Source organism: Oncorhynchus mykiss, chromosome 10 (assembly GCF_057628025.1).
Source record: "Oncorhynchus mykiss isolate SJ-2025 chromosome 10, ASM5762802v1, whole genome shotgun sequence".
NCBI lineage: Eukaryota > Metazoa > Chordata > Actinopteri > Salmoniformes > Salmonidae > Oncorhynchus > Oncorhynchus mykiss.
In genome coordinates this window covers 37,780,824-37,801,961 of record NC_143031.1, presented here as the reverse complement: position 1 = coordinate 37,801,961, position 21,138 = coordinate 37,780,824, and the positions used below count along the sequence as shown (strand labels likewise).

General features: G+C 40.8%; 1 protein-coding gene across 1 annotated transcript in view; it reads left to right on the top strand.

Moving 5' to 3' along the window:
• The window catches only part of LOC110533823 (teneurin-1), a 185,580-nt gene that overhangs the window by 92,081 nt on the left and 72,361 nt on the right, over window positions 1–21,138 (top strand). Inside the window, exons 4-5 of the mRNA XM_036990211.2 lie at window positions 13,316–13,559; window positions 18,532–18,770. Of these exons, the coding sequence (XP_036846106.2) occupies window positions 13,316–13,559; window positions 18,532–18,770 (483 nt within the window). The remainder of the gene's footprint in view (window positions 1–13,315; window positions 13,560–18,531; window positions 18,771–21,138) is intronic.

Below are 21,138 nucleotides of genomic sequence, written 5' to 3'. Positions count from 1 at the left end.
TCCTCTGGCTACCAGTGTTCTACTACCATCCACATTCTGCATTCATTATCTCTAATAAATTGCCACATTGAGAATCACAAAAGGTTTGCATTGTTTACTGCTCAAAATGTGCTCGCACAGTACGATCTGGAAAAATCTGCTTCCAGAATCCATCTTCTACATGGCATGAAAAGGTGTTGCTGGTCTCTGAAGGTATCAGCAGAACAACTCCCTTGTGTCATGTCAAAAATATGTATTTAGCACATGCTGTGGAATCGCTCAGTGCTTGTCCCGATAACTTTCCTGTCTTATGTGACACATTTGATATTGAAGGGAAAAGAAGTTCTGCACAACTTGATGCCTTCTTCAGTGGGATACCAACACAGTTGCTAAACCGCGGCCCCATGGGGACATCATTTCAGATAAGACGGATTTGGGTAGACAGGAAATGTAGCTCAGCAACACTAGAAAGCTGCAGGTTAAAAGGAAGTATGGAAACCAGAGATAGGTTTGATATGTTCAAGCATTTTCAAAAAAGGCCACTGAATGTTTCAGGGAATTGTTTCTCAAATTGAGATGTTTGTTTATTGTATTAAGTTTATTGTTTGATACTTCATATTCAGATATGGCAGGGCCAATTGTAAATTGAGCAATGAATCTGGAAGGAAAAAAATATTTCCTCTCTTTTAATATTTTCCTACTGATGGCCAACAACTGTTTTCAGAGAGTTTTGTTTCGATGTTAGATTAATGTAAACTGTATTGGTGTTTCATGGAAACACCCCCTATTATTTTGCAAAAATCCCACCTTACTGGTGTAACTCTCACAGCGGACCTTGGGTTAAGATTTGTGCTCGTGAGGGGAGATTAGGATTAAAATTAATTGATTGGTGTTCAAAATACCAGCCAATCAAAACATAGGAAAATGCACTTCGTTACCTGAATCGATCAAATCAAATCAAATCAAATTTTATTTGTCACATACACATGGTTAGCAGATGTTAATGCGAGTGTAGCGAAATGCTTGTGCTTCTAGTTCCGACAATGCAGTAATAACCAACAAGTAATCTAGCTAACAATTCCGAAACTACTACCTTATAGACACAAGTGTAAGGGGATAAAGAATATGTACATAAAGATATATGAATGAGTGATGGTACAGAGCGGCATAGGCAAGATACAGTAGATGGTATTGAGTACAGTATATACATATGAGATGAGTATGTAAACAAAGTGGCATAGTTAAAGTGGCTAGTGATACGTGTATTACATAAAGATGCAGTAGATGATATAGAGTACAGTATATACGTATACATATGAGATGAATAATGTAGGGTATGTAAACATTATATTAGGTAGCATTGTTTAAAGTGGCTAGTGATATATTTTACATAATTTCCCATCAATTCCCATTATTAAAGTGGCTGGAGTTGAGTCAGTGTGTTGGCAGCAGCCACTCAATGTTAGTGGTGGCTGTTTAACAGTCTGATGGCCTTGAGATAGAAGCTGTTTTTCAGTCTCTCGGTCCCAGCTTTGATGCACCTGTACTGACCTCGCTTCTGGATGATAGCGGGGTGAACAGGCAGTGGCTCGGGTGGTTGTTGTCCTTGATGATCTTTATGGCCTTCCTGTGACATCGGGTGGTGTAGGTGTCCTGGAGGACAGGTAGTTTGCCCCCGGTGATGCGTTGTGCAGACCTCACTACCCTCTGGAGAGCCTTACGGTTGTGGGCGGAGCAGTTGCCGTACCAGGCAGTGATACAGCCCGACAAGATGCACTCAATTGTGCATCTGTAGAAGTTTGTGAGTGCTAAAGACTAAATAACTAAAGGAAACGTTGATATGTATTGCAAAGGCCACAATAGAATGAGCAGCATGAGTATTTAAATGTTATGATCTCTCTGGCATTACAGATATCTCTGGCTACCTTTCCCAAACCAAATCCAACTGATAGAAACAAAGGCACACACTTTTTCATGGAATTACTTAAACTTTTTCATGGACTCTTGAACTGAAAAACGGACAAATTCTGCCAACTCTAAATGGAGCTCTTTAATCATCTGAATAAGTGTGTATTTGGAATAGCACTTCACAGGTGAGGTGAGCAGATATTTCTAGTCTGAAGAGGCCCCTTATTGTCTTCCATATTTCTCTCTAGTGGCCATCACCCTTGCTGGAATTCTAAGGGAAACTGTCCTCAGTAATATCAAAGATATCCCAGATTGTTCCATGGTTGTGTCTCCATTCTCAACAGAGCATCACCAGAAGAAAACACTTAGCACTCTGTGTCAGTAAGGTCCCTGGGTGACAGCCCCGACCGATCGCTCGGTGGCTCTCTGATCCAGAATGTGTTAAAACAGACAACACAGTGCATTGTCTCAATCAATCAAACAACCTGTTACATTTGTGTTGCACTTCTTGCAGTTTGTTTGTCACCAAGCACTTTAATCTAAGACTTAAAAATAAAAACTGAGACATGTTCCCAGTAGGGAACTTATAAGAGGAAAGCTTTCTATTCTAGATGACAACAGGCGGAATGCAGTTCAGCCGCAAATTGTTTTGAAATGCACTTTCAGATAATTGCTCACCATGAAAATGACAGGAAGTAAGCCTTGTTTTTGAATTGTGTTTTTCACAATTGTCTTTCATAAGGCTCTTTACATAATTATCATCAGTCTCTTTCATTTGATTGTTGACATCTGTAGAGATTCAGTTTATGTACATTATTGGGAAACTGTTTATTGAAAAGATTGTGCAACAACCATCTCCTGGAAACAAACACTATTTTAAACCAGCAAATCACAGGTGACGTGGTTAGACTGAGTATGTAAATGTACCGGCTGAACTGTGCTGACCCTTTGTTAGTATTGTGATAATGAATGCATGCTGGCACATGCAGATTCTCAATCTTGTAACATCCCCATTGTTATGTCACCTCATTTTGATGAAACTGAATTTGGACCCCACAATAAGGCTTATACAATACCCCAGGTTCATATATTGGGACCTAGATCATGTGTAGCCAGTCTAACAGCTGTTCTACGATCCCCATGCACCCTTAAACTGTGCTTACACTGGGGATGGCCTCCCTGTCGCATGGTGTCATGCCAGGAAGCATGTGTCCATTGGGAGTCCGACTCATTATCCTCTGCTACATATCTGTCCTGCTGTCTATTCCCCTTCGAAAAGCATGCATGATCCCTACTACTGTATATAGCCTATCTGTTCTGCTGTCCACTCTCCTTTAAGAAGCATGGAGGGCCATAAGCCCTAAGAGAGATGTGGCATAGTTTCAGCTGCTGACAGCTCTGCCCTTCAACAGCAAGGTTGTCATCTCTCGCCATGGATGGCTGTCACTTCTGTAGGGGCCTCGTGGGAAGTCAGTTAAGTTCTCTCTTTTAATGGAGGGTGAATAATGGTTTGATAAAGTAATATATGGTGTCAACTTCTGTCAGGCGTGCCGTGAGGCCTGCCAATCCCATCGGACAGAGAGGAGACCAATTGAGTCTGCCCTGTCAGGGACACTTGGTACACGCACAGTTAGGCAGACCACTACAGGGCAGGCAACACCGATCAATACCGCTTTTAATTGCCTGAATCACAGGCTCTTTTTTTTTCTTGTTATCTCTCCTTGTTTTTTGAAGATACATCAAGGATGTGACTAAGAAGAAGTTCTATTTTTGTCCTACTGTACATGCTAACTCATGGGCAGACCAAAGCTACTGATGGACAATGGACCACGTATTTTGGTTGCTTTCTCACAACGTTTTCCTATTCCCACAGAGCAAAGGGATAGTAGAAGTAGAGTGTGTCCCCGTTCTCACAGGAGGCTATTCAGAAACCTTCTGAATACACAGAGAAGAAAATGTATGAGCTGATTATATGAAGTCCAATAAACTGAGGAAATAAATAGGTGTTGAGATGACAGACCCTGTGGAAACAACAGCTGTGTACATGTTGGTAACAGCCAGAAACTGTCAGAAGCTGCTGTATTGCCGGGGGGTTTTGAAGCTCTCTAGTGCAGTGTTTCTTCTTGAATTAACGATGAGGCTAAGGTATGGAGAAAATTGAATTAATTACCAGGCTGTGGTGTAGTTTGTACAGTGCACTTTCTCTCTATTGTACTCCTTCTACAAATAAAGCCGCAGCCACCCGTGTGGACACATAACCTTCAGACTCTTCCTGACTGGCATTTGAGAGATGGGAGCCATGAGTGTCTAATCAAAATCTCAAATGCTAATCTGGGATGCAAGCTTGTGGAGCGTGCACTTCTGTCTCAAAACAGTATCTATCTCAAGTCATTCCTTCCCAAGTGAGTCCTTTAATTAGCTGCATGGCTAGCTCGCTAACCTCAAAAGTAACCAAATGTAAGACTGGTAATGTGTTTGTATCTTGAATATCTCATTAGGTGTAAGAACCACAGTGACATTCTCCTGGCAAGCACTTTGCATTTTTAACTATCTTAGCGATAGAGAGAGAGAGAGACTGACATTTGTTGATAGTTCAATGAAGTATTTCCTTCCATTTCTTCTCCATCCATTTTGCAAATGCTCATGTTCGGTAATGACATTGGATCTAGTAGTCAAGGTTAACCTGGCTGTTTCACCCAAATGCTCCTCAGAAGAGATGTATGGATCAATCTTATGACATTTGAATGATTCCTGTTGATTACTCAGATTGTTTTTTTTTAGGATTTGATAGGGTTTGTTCTGGTTTGTTAGGATTTGATAGGGTTTGTTCGGGTTTGATAGGGTTTGATAGGGTTTGTTCGGGTTTGATAGGGTTTGATAGAGGTTGATAAGGTTTTATAGGGTTTGATCGAGGTTGATAGGGTTTGTTAGGGTTTGATAAAGTTTGTTCGGGTTTGTTCGGTTTGATAGAGTTTGATAGGGTTTGATAGGGTTTGTTAGGGTTTGATAGGATTTGATAGGATTTGATAGAGGTTGATAGGGTTTGTTAGGGTTTGATAGTGTTTGATAGGGTTTGATAGGGTTTGTTAGGGTTTGATAGGGTTTGTTAGGATTTGATAGGGTTTGTTAGGGTTTGTTAGGGTTTGATAGGGTTTGTTAGGATTTGTTAGGATTTGATAGGGTTTGTTAGGATTTGATAGGGTTTGTTAGGGTTTGATAGGGTTTGTTAGGATTTGATAGGGTTTGTTAGGGTTTGTTAGGATTTGATAGGGTTTGATAGAGTTTGATAGGGTTTGATAGGATTTGATAGGGTTTGATAGAGTTTGATAGGGTTTGATAGGATTTGATAGGGTTTGTTAGGATTTGATAGGGTTTGATATGGTTTGTTAGGGTTTGATAGGGTTTGTTAGGATTTGATAGGGTTTGTTAGGGTTTGATAGGGTTTGTTAGGATTTGATAGGGTTTGTTAGGGTTTGTGTCATTGCAGTTGACTGATTTTAGGATCCCTCCTAGTCGTGCTTTTCTTTAACGCGTGAAAAGTGCAGGGTTCGTGCGTGTGTACCGCCCAGATAAGCTGGCTCAGTAAGTAATGCATGTCAGATCAGATAAGTATACAGAAAGGGTTGCCCATAAAACGAGGCTATGAATCTAAGAAAGGAGAATTTACTGGCCACACAACAACATGGTACACCAATTCATGTCAAATGGGCTTCCACACAATGGCCTCTGTGTCTGCCAATCTATCCGTGCTAAGGGTAAATGGATAGACTTCCTCTGACCTTTGTATATCGTTTTATAAAAGAGGATCAATACCCGAGCCGCCAGCGTTGACACTTTATCACCATTGCACCATCTGGTACGAAACACATTTTTCTCACCTGAATTATTACAACCGTGTCTACAATCGGATCCATAGACAATAACCGGGGACTATTTCAACGTTGGCTCTGTTCTGTATTGCCTTTATTGCATTAGGAATAAGTCCCTGATGTAAAGAGATTATGTGAGCCACGATGAAGCTGAATGACGGCCTCCTGGTTGTAAAAGATCTGATGTTAGTTTGCTGTAAGATTTATGGGTATGTGCTGGGTCCTATCATTCACAATCACAGATAATCTGTGAATATCCCTGTCATAGCTCCAAATAGAATCACAGTGTGCGTCTGGTCAGTAAACTAGCCAGATATCGTGGCATACTCATTTGAAAAAGCTACTATATGTGAAACATGATGATTTAAGTAATTATTGTCAATTTCCCTCCAATAACGGGTTATCTTTTGACATGTTGCACCATAAAGCAATAAACCATGTCATGGTGCCCACAGGCCTTCAGCAAATCACCACTGGTCCTCAGTGGTGTACGCTTAAAACAAACAGTCAGGTTTTAAATTGTAAAAAAAACGTATTTAATCATAATGAAAATATGACTTTTCTACAACTGCATTTCTTCCAATATGAATTGCATTGGACACAGTGCTTTCAGTGATTCCATGTGATAGCCCCATATTGTTGAGTGAAGTCATGGTTCAGAATGATTCAAATATCACAACACATCCTTTTTGGAGTTCAGCCCCAGAATGTTAAGTTGCCATGTTGTCTCGTTAGATTGAAGTGCCCGAGGTTGATTCAAGAAGATGGGTCATCTGTTTAATCTCATGGAATGCCATTACCCTTGTGTAGCGTGTAAAATTATGTAGCGCTTTCTACAATGGGACCATATTAAAGCGCTTAAAGATTCCATTCACGCACCAGGCTACAACAAATGCATTTTCAAGCCCAAGCTAGAAGAGACAAGGTCAAATTGGGGGAATAAAATAGTATTTGCCTCTCTTCCTCTTGTGTATTATCCACCATGAATAACTATGCCAGAGAATAAATATATTTATGCCTGAAGTGGATAGTCCTATTTTCTTGGCAGAGGTGCTTGAGAGTGTCGTATAAGGACCCTGTTGGCAAATACGTGCTGTCAACTGAGAGATTACACAAGTATGTGGACCAACATTTCAGTTATTTTATGTATAAAACAGGCCAACTGTGCTCTTGTCAATCTGCTGCTCAGTTTAAACATACTGTACAAACCTGCCCGGTCTGTAAAATACAGAAGGTCTTTTCCTTTCTCATGTCTTGTGTCTCACCCAGGCTAGGCATGAGTTACATTCATTCACTTGACCTCCAATCCACAGTCAACAATCTGAGTGGTAAGACTCCCCTTTACCACATGGTTCCCATACAATGCATACAAGTCCTCATCCACAGTGTCTATACGGTGGTTCATCATATCTCGGAGTGGAAGTTTAGGTTTATGAGCTGTGAAGGACAGCTGCTGTAAATAAACATGTATTAATGAAGAGATTGAATACGTCACAGTGTACCCTTCAGGTGCATTCCACTTGTTTTCTGAAGGGAGCCAAGCCATGGGGAAGGACTGTGCAGAAGAAAATGTTCCTCACAAGCATTAATGAGGAACGTTGTCATTGTGCAAGGGGTACTGTATGGTACAACTGTTGCCGGAAGCAAAAATAGTTGATGTGTGAGATGAATAGTTTACTCCAAATTCTCCACCTTTGGAAGTAATTGCGGTAGTACTTTATACATGGGATTTTATTTTCAGAGATTATTGCAGTAGCCTCTGAGGGGTAGGGGAATGGGAGCCGCTCTTCTAGAGTGCCTGAGTGCTGTGTGTGTTTAGCCTCGGCGGTGTTACTCAACACCAGGCATTTTCATTGTGGCTGGCTGATATACCTTTCTATATGCTGAGAGCAATTTCAATAATAGAAGGTCCTGCTGTGAAAGAAATTGTGTTAAAGCCGTTGGCATTAAGAGCTTTCTCATGTGTTTTGCAAAGTCCCAGTCTGATACCGTATATGTGCTAGCTGAACATCCCTTAAGCTCCAGTGTTACGTTTATGTGGCTGGTGCCAGCAGGTTTGTTGTGCACCATTGTTGAATCACTTCAATTCACATTTTTACTTAACGCTCTATTTTTACAAGTGTTTCGGCAGCTAAAAAACCCCGGAAAAGATAACTGTTGTCAATAATGACTGTAGCTATCGTAAAGCCATAACAGAGACTTACAATGTGTAGGTTGAGGAGACGGGTAAAAGGCCACATTTATGTTGTTTCGCAATAAAACAAAGGTTTTTTATATTCAATTGAATTACGTTTGGCTTGTCTATCAACTTTTTTTTGATACTGCTATGATCTTTTTAGAACGGTGCCTTTTTGTCTGGTGTCACATAAGCATCGACATCAAACGAAAGGTGATGAATGAAATATACAGTATTATCCTCCTAGATTGTGGATGATACTACAGTACTCATCTGTAGCCATGCAAAACCAGGATACACTAAATTGAATCTTCAAATTGCCCAAAGTCGGTGCTTGCTTTATGTAGGGAGATGACATAAACTACACCACGGAAATGTACACTCTCTCTCTAGCTCCAGCTGGCTAGTCCAGTTTTTGCACTCCACATAATCCATTTTCATTTAAGGCCTTTCTCTGAATCTAAAAACTTTCTGATCGGTCATGTGTTTAGAGGCATTTCTATGAAATGTCAGGTGCACTGCCAAACCTCACACGCCGACCCTCACAACAACACACGCTCAGACAGAGAGGAATGATTTGTCTGCTGAAAATGCCAGCATTACTTGCGCTTATATACTGTAGCTCCATTCCCATCTCTCTCCAAATGCAAAAGGAATGTGAGTTTCAAAGTAGAAATGTCAATAGTACTGAAGACATGCATAATGCACCATGTCCAGCACTTGAAAGCATCGGGGTGAGGGGGACTGCAGGGCCAGCCCCTTTGTTCTGTACTCTCCCATGTCTAGTGAGACACTGAGCCATGCTCTCTCCCTTCTCCAGGTGAAGCTAATGTGCTTCCCCTCTCAACTCAGGCTCGCTTTTAGAAATAGAATGGATATAACACAGTCAGGGCTCTTTGCACGCATTTTCCATTTTTTGAAATCAGAAGCATTTGTGTTGTTAAAAATAAACAGTGATCCATTGACATTGCAAGTCGACGTGATCATGTTTTGTATTGACAAAATGAAAGGGAAAAGAGTTCCCATTGGCTTTTTGTGTGTTTGTGCATCTCATTGCTGTGAGAGGAATCAGGCTGGCAATAACACTTGTAGACACATGCTCTGGAGCCAAGGTCATCAATAAACTGCTCCCTTGCCTGGACCAGGGCCTAAGTGGGTCAGCCTCACACCTCAGTGTCCCTGACACCGCAGACAAGATGCATCTCCACTCAGATCTGTTGCCCAACGTCCTGCTGTAGTGTTTTAATGCAGCGATCTTGTTCATGCAGCCAGTTCGTTCATCTTCAATCTGGCACTCTTAACTGCACATAGTTGTTATTCAATCTAAACCATCCAAAAACTGTTCAACTATATTATTTGACTGACATGAAAATATGTTTATGCTGCTGTGTAAACCCTGCAGTGCGGTTGTGATTGAATGTGGCCTCTTTTCAAGGCACTGCAGCGGCTTCTTTATGGTACCATAATGTTGTAAAGTATTACGTTGTCCCACCTCTTCTCTGAATCGACAGCCTGTCATGGGGTTATCATAAACAACTTATAAGGAAGGGCGTCTGTAAAAAGTCAAACTATGTCAACTTCCAAGCAGGCTGTCGGAGTCAAAGGAGCGGAAGTGTATTTCATAATGTGCCTCTTTTTGTGTTGCATTGTTGTCAGACTCTGAGTGGCTGCAGTCAGGCAGCACGTATAGCAGCTAGCTTATCTAAGAGAGGATCAGTGAATGACCTAGTCTTAATAATGCATGTGTAAGTGTGTACCCAGTATATTTACATTTTCCAAGGATAAAGCATGTCTGCAGGAGGTCAGGTGTACTTGTAAGACAGTTTCAATCCCACCAGGGGTTTTGTCTTGAAAGCATGTGCTCTGAAGGAAATCCCTGGAAATGGAGTTTAAGCCACTTGTGGCAAATTGAGGCCATGTTATGGCCTGGCTTTGGAACATACTGGATGATTAGAGAGCAATCTCAAAATGAAGGCTTTTTCTGAAGAACCTTTCAAGAAGTGTACGTACTGTTCCTACTTGAAGGCTCATGTTTACACCTCAAAGGCTTGGTTTTCTGTAACAAGCGCGAAAAGAACAAGTAAGTGGTAGCGCCAAACAAGAGACATTGAACATAATGCTTTGGAAACATGTGCATGGGGTTTTTAGGGTAACGTTGGAGACAAATATTGTATTTCAAACTATTTTCTATTTGTTTGAGTCTGTTTAGATTTTGGCATACATTCTGGAAACTATGAACTAACCATGTTAGCCCCTTGCAGGGTTAGAAGCATAGATGTGGTTCTTAATCTTCTCATAGCATTCAGTCATATTTTTCCTGGTCATGTGTGTGATCTACAAAGCATTCTTCAGATCATAGATCACAACATACACTGCTCAAAAAAATAAAGGGAACACTTAAACAACACAATGTAACTCCAAGTCAATCACACTTCTGTGAAATCAAACTGTCCACTTAGGAAGCAACACTGATTGACAATAAATTTCACATGCTGTTGTGCAAATGGAATAGACAACAGGTGGAAATTATAGGCAATTAGCAAGACACCCCCAATAAAGGAGTGGTTCTGCAGGTGGTGACCAGACCACTTCTCAGTTCCTATGCTTCCTGGCTGATGTTTTGGTCACTTTCGAATGCTGGCGGTGCTTTCACTCTAGTGGTAGCATGAGACGGAGTCTACAACCCACACAAGTGGCTCAGGTAGTGCAGCTCATCCAGGATGGCACATCAATGCGAGATGTGGCAAGAAGGTTTGCTGTGTCTGTCAGCGTAGTGTCCAGAGCATGGAGGCGCTACCAGGAGGCAGGGCAGTACATCAGGAGACGTGGAAGAGGCCGTAGGAGGGCAACAACCCAGCAGCAGGACCGCTACCTCTGCCTTTGTGCAAGGAGGAGCAGGAATAACACTGCCAGAGCCCTGCAAAATGACCTCCAGCAGGCCACAAATGTGCATGTGTCTGCTCAAACGGTCAGAAACAGACTCCATGAGGGTGGTAGAGGGCCCGACGTCCACAGGTGGGGGTTGTGCTTACAGCCCAACACTGTGCAGGACGTTTGGCATTTGCCAGAGAACACCAAGATTGGAAAATTCGCCACTGGCGCCCTGTGCTCTTCACAGATGAAAGCAGGTTCACACTGAGCACGTGACAGATGTGACAATCTGGAGACGCCGTGGAGAACGTTCTGCTGCCTGCAACATCCTCCAGAATGACCGGTGTGGCGGTGGGTCAGTCATGGTGTGGGGTGGCATTTCTTTGGGGGGCCGCACAGCCCTCCATGTGCTCGCCAGAGGTAGCCTGACTGCCATTAGGTACCGAGATGAGATCCTTAGACCCCTTGTGAGACCATATGCTGGTGCGGTTGGTCCTGGGTTCCTCCTAATGCAAGACAATGCTAGACCTCATGTGGCTGGAGTGTGTCAGCAGTTCCTGCAAGAGGAAGGCATTGATGCTATGAACTGGTCCGCCCGTTCCCCAGACCTGAATCCAATTGAGCACATCTGGGACATCATGTCTCGCTCCATCCACCACAGACTGTCCAGGAGTTGGCGGATGCTTTAGTCCAGGTCTGGGAGGAGATCCCTCAGGAGACCATCCGCCACCTCATCAGGAGCATGCCCAGGCGTTGTAGGAAGGTCATACAGGCACGTGGAGGCCACACACACTACTGAGCCTAATTTTGACTTGTTTTAAGGACATTACATCAAAGTTGGATCAGCCTGTAGTGTGGTTTTCCACTTTAATTTTGAGTGTGACTCCAAATCCAGACCTCCATGGGTTGATAAATTTGATTTCCATTGATAATTGTTGTGTGATTTTGTTGTCAGCACATTCAACTATGTAAAGAAAAAAGTATTTAATAAAAATATTTAATTAATTCAGATCTAGGATGTGTTATTTGAGCAGTGTATTATGTTTTAGGATTAAGATTGATAAAATGTTATTTGATCTTTTTAATAATTAGCCATTTGAGCCTTGGATTCTTTAGTGGGAAAACTACCCTCCCAAACAACGTGCCCTTCATACATCTACAATAATCATTTCCCCTTATCTGATGGAGTTCAACCTGCAGAATTATGTTAGATGTTACCTGGTAAATATCAATACTCTGAAAATAGGAAATGATGGAAGAATTGAACAATTAAACTGAATGAATGGCCATTAGATCAATGGAGAGGAGTGCTCTTATCAGATTACTGCAGGTCCAGACTCCAATCTGCATTATTCTATAATGCTTTAGAAGTGATCCTTGGCATCTAAACGCTGATGTATAATAAGCAGGAGTAAAACGTATCACACAGACAAACAAAATCAATACAATTCAATTCAACCTCTTAGGCCAAACGCAGGACTCTGTCATTAGTCTCTTCGTACACAACTGAGAAGAGTTAATGCAGACTTGTCTCTCTAATTGGGGGGAAACTCAATCATGATAACAAAGTTGGTAACACTTATGAATACACTCTGCAAAGGTACCCTCTACATAGACACTAATAACTACTCACATAACTATAGAGTAGAGCAGGGTTTCCCTAACTCAGTCCTGGAGCCCACCCAGATGCAACTTTTGGTTTTCCCTGTTCACTACACAGCGGCTTCAAATAAACAAAAGTTGATGATGAGTTGGTTATTTGAATCAGCTGTGCAGTGCTAGGGCATCGTAAACAGGCTGTATAATGCCATATGAAGCGAGGTGTGAAGTTATTGTGTTACCATGAAGTGTAGTTATACAGGAATAGTTCTGGATGGTTTTGTAACTCACTTTAAAACATTACAATTCTTTTTTTATGGCATTAAATATCATTTTTTACATTTTGTAATTTAATCCATCTAAATATATTTTACCTCGTTGTTTTATCAAATGATTCAATACATTTTTGATAGTATAGTATGGATCCATTGATTCTAGTTTGACTTTGAAACCACTCCAGACATCATGAGAAGGATAGCCATGCATCTTCTAATCTAAAGATTACATTTTTACTAAAACCGTTCCATCACACAAGCAATAGTGGGGAAAGCATTTCATTGGCTTTAGAAATATATATTGATTTAATGCAATCGTGGCTCTCTTTTAATTTCATTAAGAAAGCTTTGATTTGATTTTGGTACTCCTTGTATATAGATGTATTCTTGATTTGATTTTATGTTTATTGGTTGATCTTATTGGAATGATAACCTTGTTACATGTGCTAATTAAACTGAAAATATCCCCCAGGCTCTCTCTAAATTGATGAAAAGTGAACGTTAAGTGCTTTCGGAATGTCACAAAACTCTCCGACACTTATCAAGCCACTCAGAAAAGACTCAACTCTCTCTCGCTTTCTCTCTCACTTTCTCTCATGCTTTTTTCTCAAGCTTTCTCTCTCCTTTTCTCCCCACAGAGCTCCCCAGCAGTCCACCAGCTCAGTTCACTTTCAGACCCCTCCCCCCACCTCCACCCCCTCCCCACGCGTGCACATGTGCCCGCCCAGCCCCTCACGCTCACGTTTCTGAGGCACTGCAGAGGAACACCCTGCCGGCTCGGAGCCAGGCGATGGACGGAGATCCCACTCAGCCGGCCGACAGAGACAGAGGCCAGCTCCACAACAGCTGGGCCCTCAACAGCAACATCCCCCTGGAGACCAGGTAGGCCTCGGCACCACCACTCTCACCTGCCTAGTAATGGGGTCAGTGCAGTGTGGCAGACACCATAACAGCTCTGTGGCCATACTTTCCCCAGTATTGAGTCATGCAAGTCTCTTGGTCTCTTTCCCTCTGTGTTCTTAATCACCGTGACACTGCAGTACCAGTAACTTGGATCCACAAAATAGCGCTAGCTTTGAGAAAAGTCGATTGAATGGATATGTTGTTGGCCTGAGTTAAGTGTTGCAGAGAAGACCCCTGTGACTTCAGTCACAGACCTCTCAGACTTCTTTAATGATTCACACTTGATAGAGATGAATCATGGTGTACATTTATAATGAGGGGTTGGTGGTGCATAACTAAATCACATTGCTTTGATGAGATTCAGGGCTAATGCTTTTGAGAAGTGAAGAGGTGTACAAATCCAAATAACATAAATAGATGCATTGTTAACTGAACATATTCAAGATCAAGGCCTTTCCAATCCTTTTCACAGCAAAAGCCTGTTCACAATTAGCGTTTAAAGAAATGTATCAGATGTAAATAAAAAACTGCTGTAGTTGTAAAAGAAAGGTTGTCTACAACTGACTAGGTGTTTGCATAGCCACACGTGACAATTTATGAAACAACAACTTTTTTGGAAGTGTATCCATTCATCCCAAATAGGGTTTTTCATTTTTAAATAGACATCCAAAGATGTCTTCTTGTGATCACTTCCCCAGAATTTTTAACTGTGCCTGTCTCTGCCGGGCTAGATCATTTGTGTGAATTCCAAGCTTCCAAAATGTGACCTTTATCCCTTTTAGGGTAAGAATTATCTTTGTCCTTCATTAAAACTAGAGGGAAGAGACAAGATGAGGTGGCAAGATCAGGTGGGAACATTCTAGCCAATGAGAGGGCAGATACGCATGTGAACAAGCCAGAGAGATAAATCGAGGACTGATTTTTGTGTCTGTGCCATTATAGCATCTGTGACGGCATTAGCAGCGCCGTTGGGGCTATCTCCATTTAAAAGTAGTCAATTTTCTTCTTCTTCATTGGCTAATTGCTTCCAACTCATAGGAATCCCCACCCAATTGAGTACTTTAAAATGGTGGAAGCCCTCAATGGTAATGTCCAGGGGTAAAACAAGCTATATCCATGATGAGTCCTCTATCTATCTCTATGACCACAGGCAGAACGCTGATATAAAGTCGTTGACGAAATTCTACATAAGCACTTATATCAGTGGATTCGTAACAACCTAACCATTATGAAACTTCTATTTGATCAAATAAGCCTCGCGTATCAGTTAGCAATTACATTTTTGATGACCAAATGCGACCCTCTCATTGACCTCCATACAAAAATTCCTCACTTTGTGGCCTTATTTTCTTGAGCTGAGTAAAACCTCTCGCTTCGCCTCTTCCTCTCTGGCTACACTCCTAATTGATAGGAAGAAACGATGGCTACCAACAGCTGTCAGATCAAAGGTGAAAATACAGAAATACAACATTTCAATCCATTAGATTTACTGTAATGGAGAAAGTCATTGTGGGTAGTTCAGAGGTTGAAAAACTCTATTATTAACTTAAAATGAGTTGAGCTCTCTATATGCTTCTTTCATTTTCATGCTTAGAAAATGGCAAATTCAATTACTGTACACCACAAGCAACCAGGTAAATCTTCCCCTCTTCATTTGATGTGGAACACAAAACCAATCAAAGAATTTCCCGCTTGTTATTAATGACAAGCTTTGTTTGGCTTTGTATGGAGGAAAGGGTTTAACATGCAAAGAGAGACCACTATGACAGGAAAACTATGAAAAAGTAAATTAATCATATGAAGCAGAGAGCCTTTGTCAAGATTGACAATTATGCTGTCTGCTTTTTGAGATTGTTTTTTATTTAAAGGGTTGTCTGTGAAATGTGAAATGAGTCGCTGGCCTATTTTTCTATTTCCCATTTGTTTGGTAAACCCAACAGTGCTTGGTGGTTCATAAATGTCTTGTAAATTGAAAATAAGCAATCCTATCAGAGGTAAACAACTTCTTTCTGTTGACTAAAATTGACATAAAAGTTGACATGTCATCTTGAGAAAAAGAATGAAGCATGGGGTAGCAGCATCAGTAGGGAGAACACTACATCATAGAGCTACCTGAATTCACAAGTTAAAGGATTTGATGTTTGGGGTATGTTTTCCAAAAACAAATGAAATCACCAAAAAGGTGTAACATGTTATTTACATAAAACAATAGATTTGGTTGTAAAAAAAAAGAAAGCTTCTCCTTTAATTGAGTTTCCCAGCCATTGTGGATAGATTCAGTGGACTGAAGCAATCAAATGAATGGATGCAGGAGCTCCATGGTTGATAATACCTCCTCAAGGAAGCCATTACTCAGTTGGCATGAGAGGGTGTTAGTAAGAGACTAGAAAACAAGGGCCTACCATAGGCATGTTTTCTCCCCCACGCTTTGTGTTCAAAACATCCATAACGTCTTATAGGTAGGTGTATGTAATGTACAACAGTGACAATAATTACAAATGAACACAATTAGGTTTGCAGGAGGGGTTGTGGTACTTGAACATCTTAAATTTGATGGAGTAGGTAGATCCTCCCTCCCTTATGGTAGATCGCATTGACTGTGCTCATTTAGGCCCCAAACTTATGTAGAGGTCACCCACTCTGCATAGAAGATGAGAAAGTCACCATGCCTGATGTGGCTATGTGCTGACTTTCTGTTCTCACCTAAATGAAACTTGTTGATTAACCTGTGGTCGATATTCAACCTAATACAATGCCAGCATTCATGTAGATCAGCAGATTGCTATCCAATACCTCCTCTTGGCCTTGTTTATCTCATCATTGTCAATTGTAATGAGATTGAAAGTTTGATGTGATGGCCAGATATCAATAACACCACCACATTTGATATTTTGCCTTTACATTTAGAAAATTGTAACAACTGGTATTACTGCGCATTTGCTCTACAGGCTGGGTGATGTGCTGTTGACATAGTTGTAACACTTTGCTCTTGCCTTCACCCAAATAAACGAAAATACTGAATATTTATCATATTTTTGTTGATTTCAGATTTCTGTGTTGTCAATTCTCACCGGCAGACGTTACCAATTATGCATAGCTGCCTTCCAATTAACACTGTATACTGTAGCATCAAGTGTTTTTCAGACTGCTAAAATTACTAGAAATTAGGTGCTCTGTATCACCCACCTCCACAAACACCTTCAGATTGATATTATGAAGAAACGCTCCCTGTGACATCTGGCCAACGCACATAGAAACATACTGTACCTTCACAAAATGGTGGTTTAACATAAGATTCTACCTCATCAATAGAAAATACAGACAACAGAAGAAAAGTAATCGATTGTAAAGATCAGTGATCAATAGTGATCCTCAGATCATCATTACAGACGTCTTGAGGGGGAAACAAGTATTTTAATGATCCAATTTCTTAGTTCCTCCTCCTGAACACCTTCCTCAAAGCATCAAAAAGTATGGGATGAAAGCAGTTAATTTCGTTTGTCTAAATGACATCAGCCGAGTCGATGCACTGTTGAGAACACAAAGACAATGATGATAAGGCACTGACACAACATCAATGCAATTCCAGATTTCTGTCGCATCAGCATAATGACCATATTCAAGACCACAAGCATATTCTTCCTAATTTCTTTCAATTACACAAAGACAGGAATTGATTGTTCCTCTATGGACTGTTTTTTTGCTCTTAATAATGCATTTTTTAAGTGTCAGCTACAGCACTACAACAGAACAGTATCCCAGACAGTCTTGAGCTCAGTGCTGTCCTGATCCAAACTGGATGTCCGCTGTCCATGATTGACCGATACAATTCAGTCCGTTTTCATGAGTGTTTCCGCAGACCGTGAGGAGGATTACCCAACACCACGGGATGCTGCGTTTACAGTGGCTTGGACAACAAAAACAAACATGTCTCAGATAACTTCATCCCTTTGTGAACCATACTTAAACTTAATTACGCTGTCTACGAAAATTGGCCCAGCAATTAAGCCCTGTGATATAATCTTCTATAAGACTGACCTTTGTACTCTCCCATCTTTAATTGGGCACATTAAAGATAGTGGCTAATGGTATTAAAACCTTTTCTAATTAAGGACCTGAGCAATGAGGGTTATTTTTTCCCCCTTGTGTTCTTCTGTTCCGCTGGTCGGTCTATTCCCTCCCTAAACACTGCCGCCTACAGCTTGTTAGATAAAGGCAGTGGTTCCAAGGTCAAGTTCACAGTGAGGAGGAATTGGCCACCCTTCAGCATTAGCATAAATCAATGTAAGCACAGCATTCAGCATCACTGTCAGCTGTAAGAATTTAATAATAAATGTCTTAGACTCTCTCTCTCTCTCCCTCCCTCTCTCTTGCTCTATCTGTCCCTCTCTCTCTCTCTCTCTCTCTCTCTCTCCCTCCCTCTCTCTTGCTCTATCTTTCCCTCTCTCTCCCTCCCTCTCTCTTGCTCTATCTTTCCCTCTCTCTCTCTCTCCCTCCCTCTCTCTTGCTCTATCTTTCCCTCTCTCTCTCTCTCCCTCTCTCTCTCTCTCTCTCTCTCTCTCTCAGGAGTGTACACGTTAAGGCAGTTTGCCTGTTGGGAGCATTCATTAATTAGATTTAGGATGTATATCATTTGGCCAGGGAGGGAAATGGGATTGCATTTTGAGATTTGATTTTAATGATGTGCATTTCTAGCAGTTTACCAATAACTTAGAAGTACACAAGTAACTAACAGAAGTATTTTCTGGTTTGTATTCTATTTAAGTACTATGCAGATGGAAAGGGTTTTATCTATGCATTTATTCATGTCATATCTACACCATTTTTTATTGGTGTACAAAGGTGTAAATGTTCACACATAAGTGTTTAACAATGAAATAGTAATGTATGAGAATGTGCTATGTTGTGTATATTCTCATTAATGTCAACCTCTTCTGTTGGTGTGTTGCAGGCATTTCCTGTTCAAACATGGCTCAGGCTCCTCTGCCCTGTTCAGCGCTGCCAGTCAGAACTACCCTCTGACATCTAACACAGTGTACTCCCCACCCCCACGGCCCCTACCCAGGAGCACCTTCTCCAGACCCATGTTCACCTTCAACAAGCCCTACAAGTGCTGCAACTGGAAATGCACTGCCTTAAGCGCCACCGCTATCACCGTAACCCTCGCTCTTTTGCTCACATACGTCATTGGTAAGTCGGGTATTTCTCCCTATCTATATTATCTATATTTATTGAACAATTCAGTATAGTACAAAAGCATAACATTTCCATATGGAGGGATTTCAGTGCCAACAGAAACTGTCATATTTTTGAATATGAATTTTAGATTTTGAATTCAATATTTTTGAGTGTGTAATGCACAAATGTAATATTTGAATTAGTAAATTGAACTTGTATTTCATCATTTGAAACTTAATTAAATTAGTATTGCATTCAGTTTTTAAATATTCAAATTTAAGATGTATTTATTATTTTTAAATATGGTGCATATTGCATTAATTGTCTGTGTATCAAGTTTACAAACTATAATTTAAAGTTGACCAAGGTTTCATATATTTAACTTCTCAAATGCATTCAGATTCAGTTTTAAAATTCAGTTCTCTAAATTCAGATTAAAAACCAGAGACATCCTGGTACTTTTCCAGCAAGGAATGGTAGAAGAGAATATTTTTTTATTTAACTAGGCAAGTCAGTTAAGAACAACTTCTTATTTACAATGACGGCCGACCCCGTCCAAACCTGGACAACGCTGGGCCAATTGTGCGATGCCCTACGGGACTTCCAAACACAGCCAGATGTGATGCAGCCTGGATTCAAACCAGGGACTGTAGTGACGCCTATTGCACTGAGATGCAGTGCCTTAGACCGCTGCGCCACTCGGGTGCTGAGAGAATAGATAGAATCAAATGCCCTATGTGTTAATCAGGTTTCTGGCGGTTTCTGAAGCCAATGTGGCATGTTGAATTTATTTTCTTCTCATGAATTTGGCTGTTGCATTTGAACCTTTTGAGCTATAATGACCCCATTCCCAAAAGCTAAGACCCTCTGGAACATGGTCATGCTTTCTGTTCCCCTCTATGATGCTCGCAGGACGCACAGGAGACCTGAAGACGTGTTAGTTTGACATGTTTTGGTTTGTGTTAGACATGTATTAGTTTCAAGCCTCCTGCAAGGGTTCTCATTATAAGGGTGACTGACTGGGTTAAGACGTTGTTAGCTTCTGAGCTAAAGCCTAAGTTCTGTTACTTGATTGGGTCTCGAGGAGGAGGTCAAAGTTGGGTGAAGTGTAACACAGGGGGTTAGGGGAACACGCTTACAGTACATGATGAGTAACTTGTCAGAGACCTGAAAAGTGACATTGTCTAGTGCACTGGAGGCCTGGGTTAGAACCCGATCAGTCAAAATAACACGTCTTCAGGTCTCAGGCAAGGTCGCATGTATGAGGTCAAAAGGGGGTGAAATATAACTAAGGTCCACGCTCTTTTGATGAGTAACCTTGCTGGAGACTTGAAGACTTGTGTTAGCTTCCTGAACTCATCCCTATGGGCTTCAGCTAAGTGGGCTCTAATACAGTCTTGTAACATGCAGTAGATCCGGTTCAAACCCAGTCAGTCATAAGAGAAAGATTAAATAGGGAGTGGAAAAGCTATCCTTGGAAGGGCTATGACAGGGCTATTTAACTATATTCTTATGGGGGCCAAATTGTGTTTTTTGTCACACTCCCTTCTAATGTGTCTAATGTTCCAGAGAGTCTTAGCTTTCAGGAATGGGGTCATAATAGCTTAGAGCCCAAACGGTTCAAACACAAAAATTCATAGGAAGAAAATGAATTCTACATGCCACATTGGTTTCAGAAACCGGCAGAAACCTGATTAACATGGAGAGCGTTTGAATCTATCTGTTCTCCTCTACCATTCCTTGCTGGCAAAGTACCTGGATTTTGTCTCTGGTTTTTAATCTGAATTTAGAGAACCACATTTGAAAACTGAATCTGAATACATCTGAGAAGTTGAATATATGAAACTTTGGTAAACTTGAAATTGTAATTTGTAAAAAAAGACAATGAATGCAATATCTACCATATTGACAATGAGTATATAAATATAGAATTTTAATATTAAATTAAATTGAAATTGAATTTTAGAACATGTGATTCAATTTGACCATTACAAATGCCAAAATATAGAATTTAAATTAAATATCTTAATACAAATAAAAAAAATATTGAATGCATGTACAGATACTGTTGGCACTGAAATCGCTCTATATTTCCACTTGTATTTACTTTCTTTATTGTCTCATTCTCCAACTATTTCCCAGTGTCATTCTTATTTTATTTCATGCACTAGGATGAATGGATAGTTTAGTTGAAAATCGATCCAAAAGTTGTTTGTGAGTCTGTAAGATACATGAAGCAAACATGCCTTAAGTTCTATCCGAGGGTAATTATTTCCACGTTTTTTTAAACCCAACTGGTCGTTGGATTTGTATCACCCTGTCATTTTGGTATTGTAACTGTCATATTGGCTGTGTTCTTGTCCTTTATAACTGTAAACAA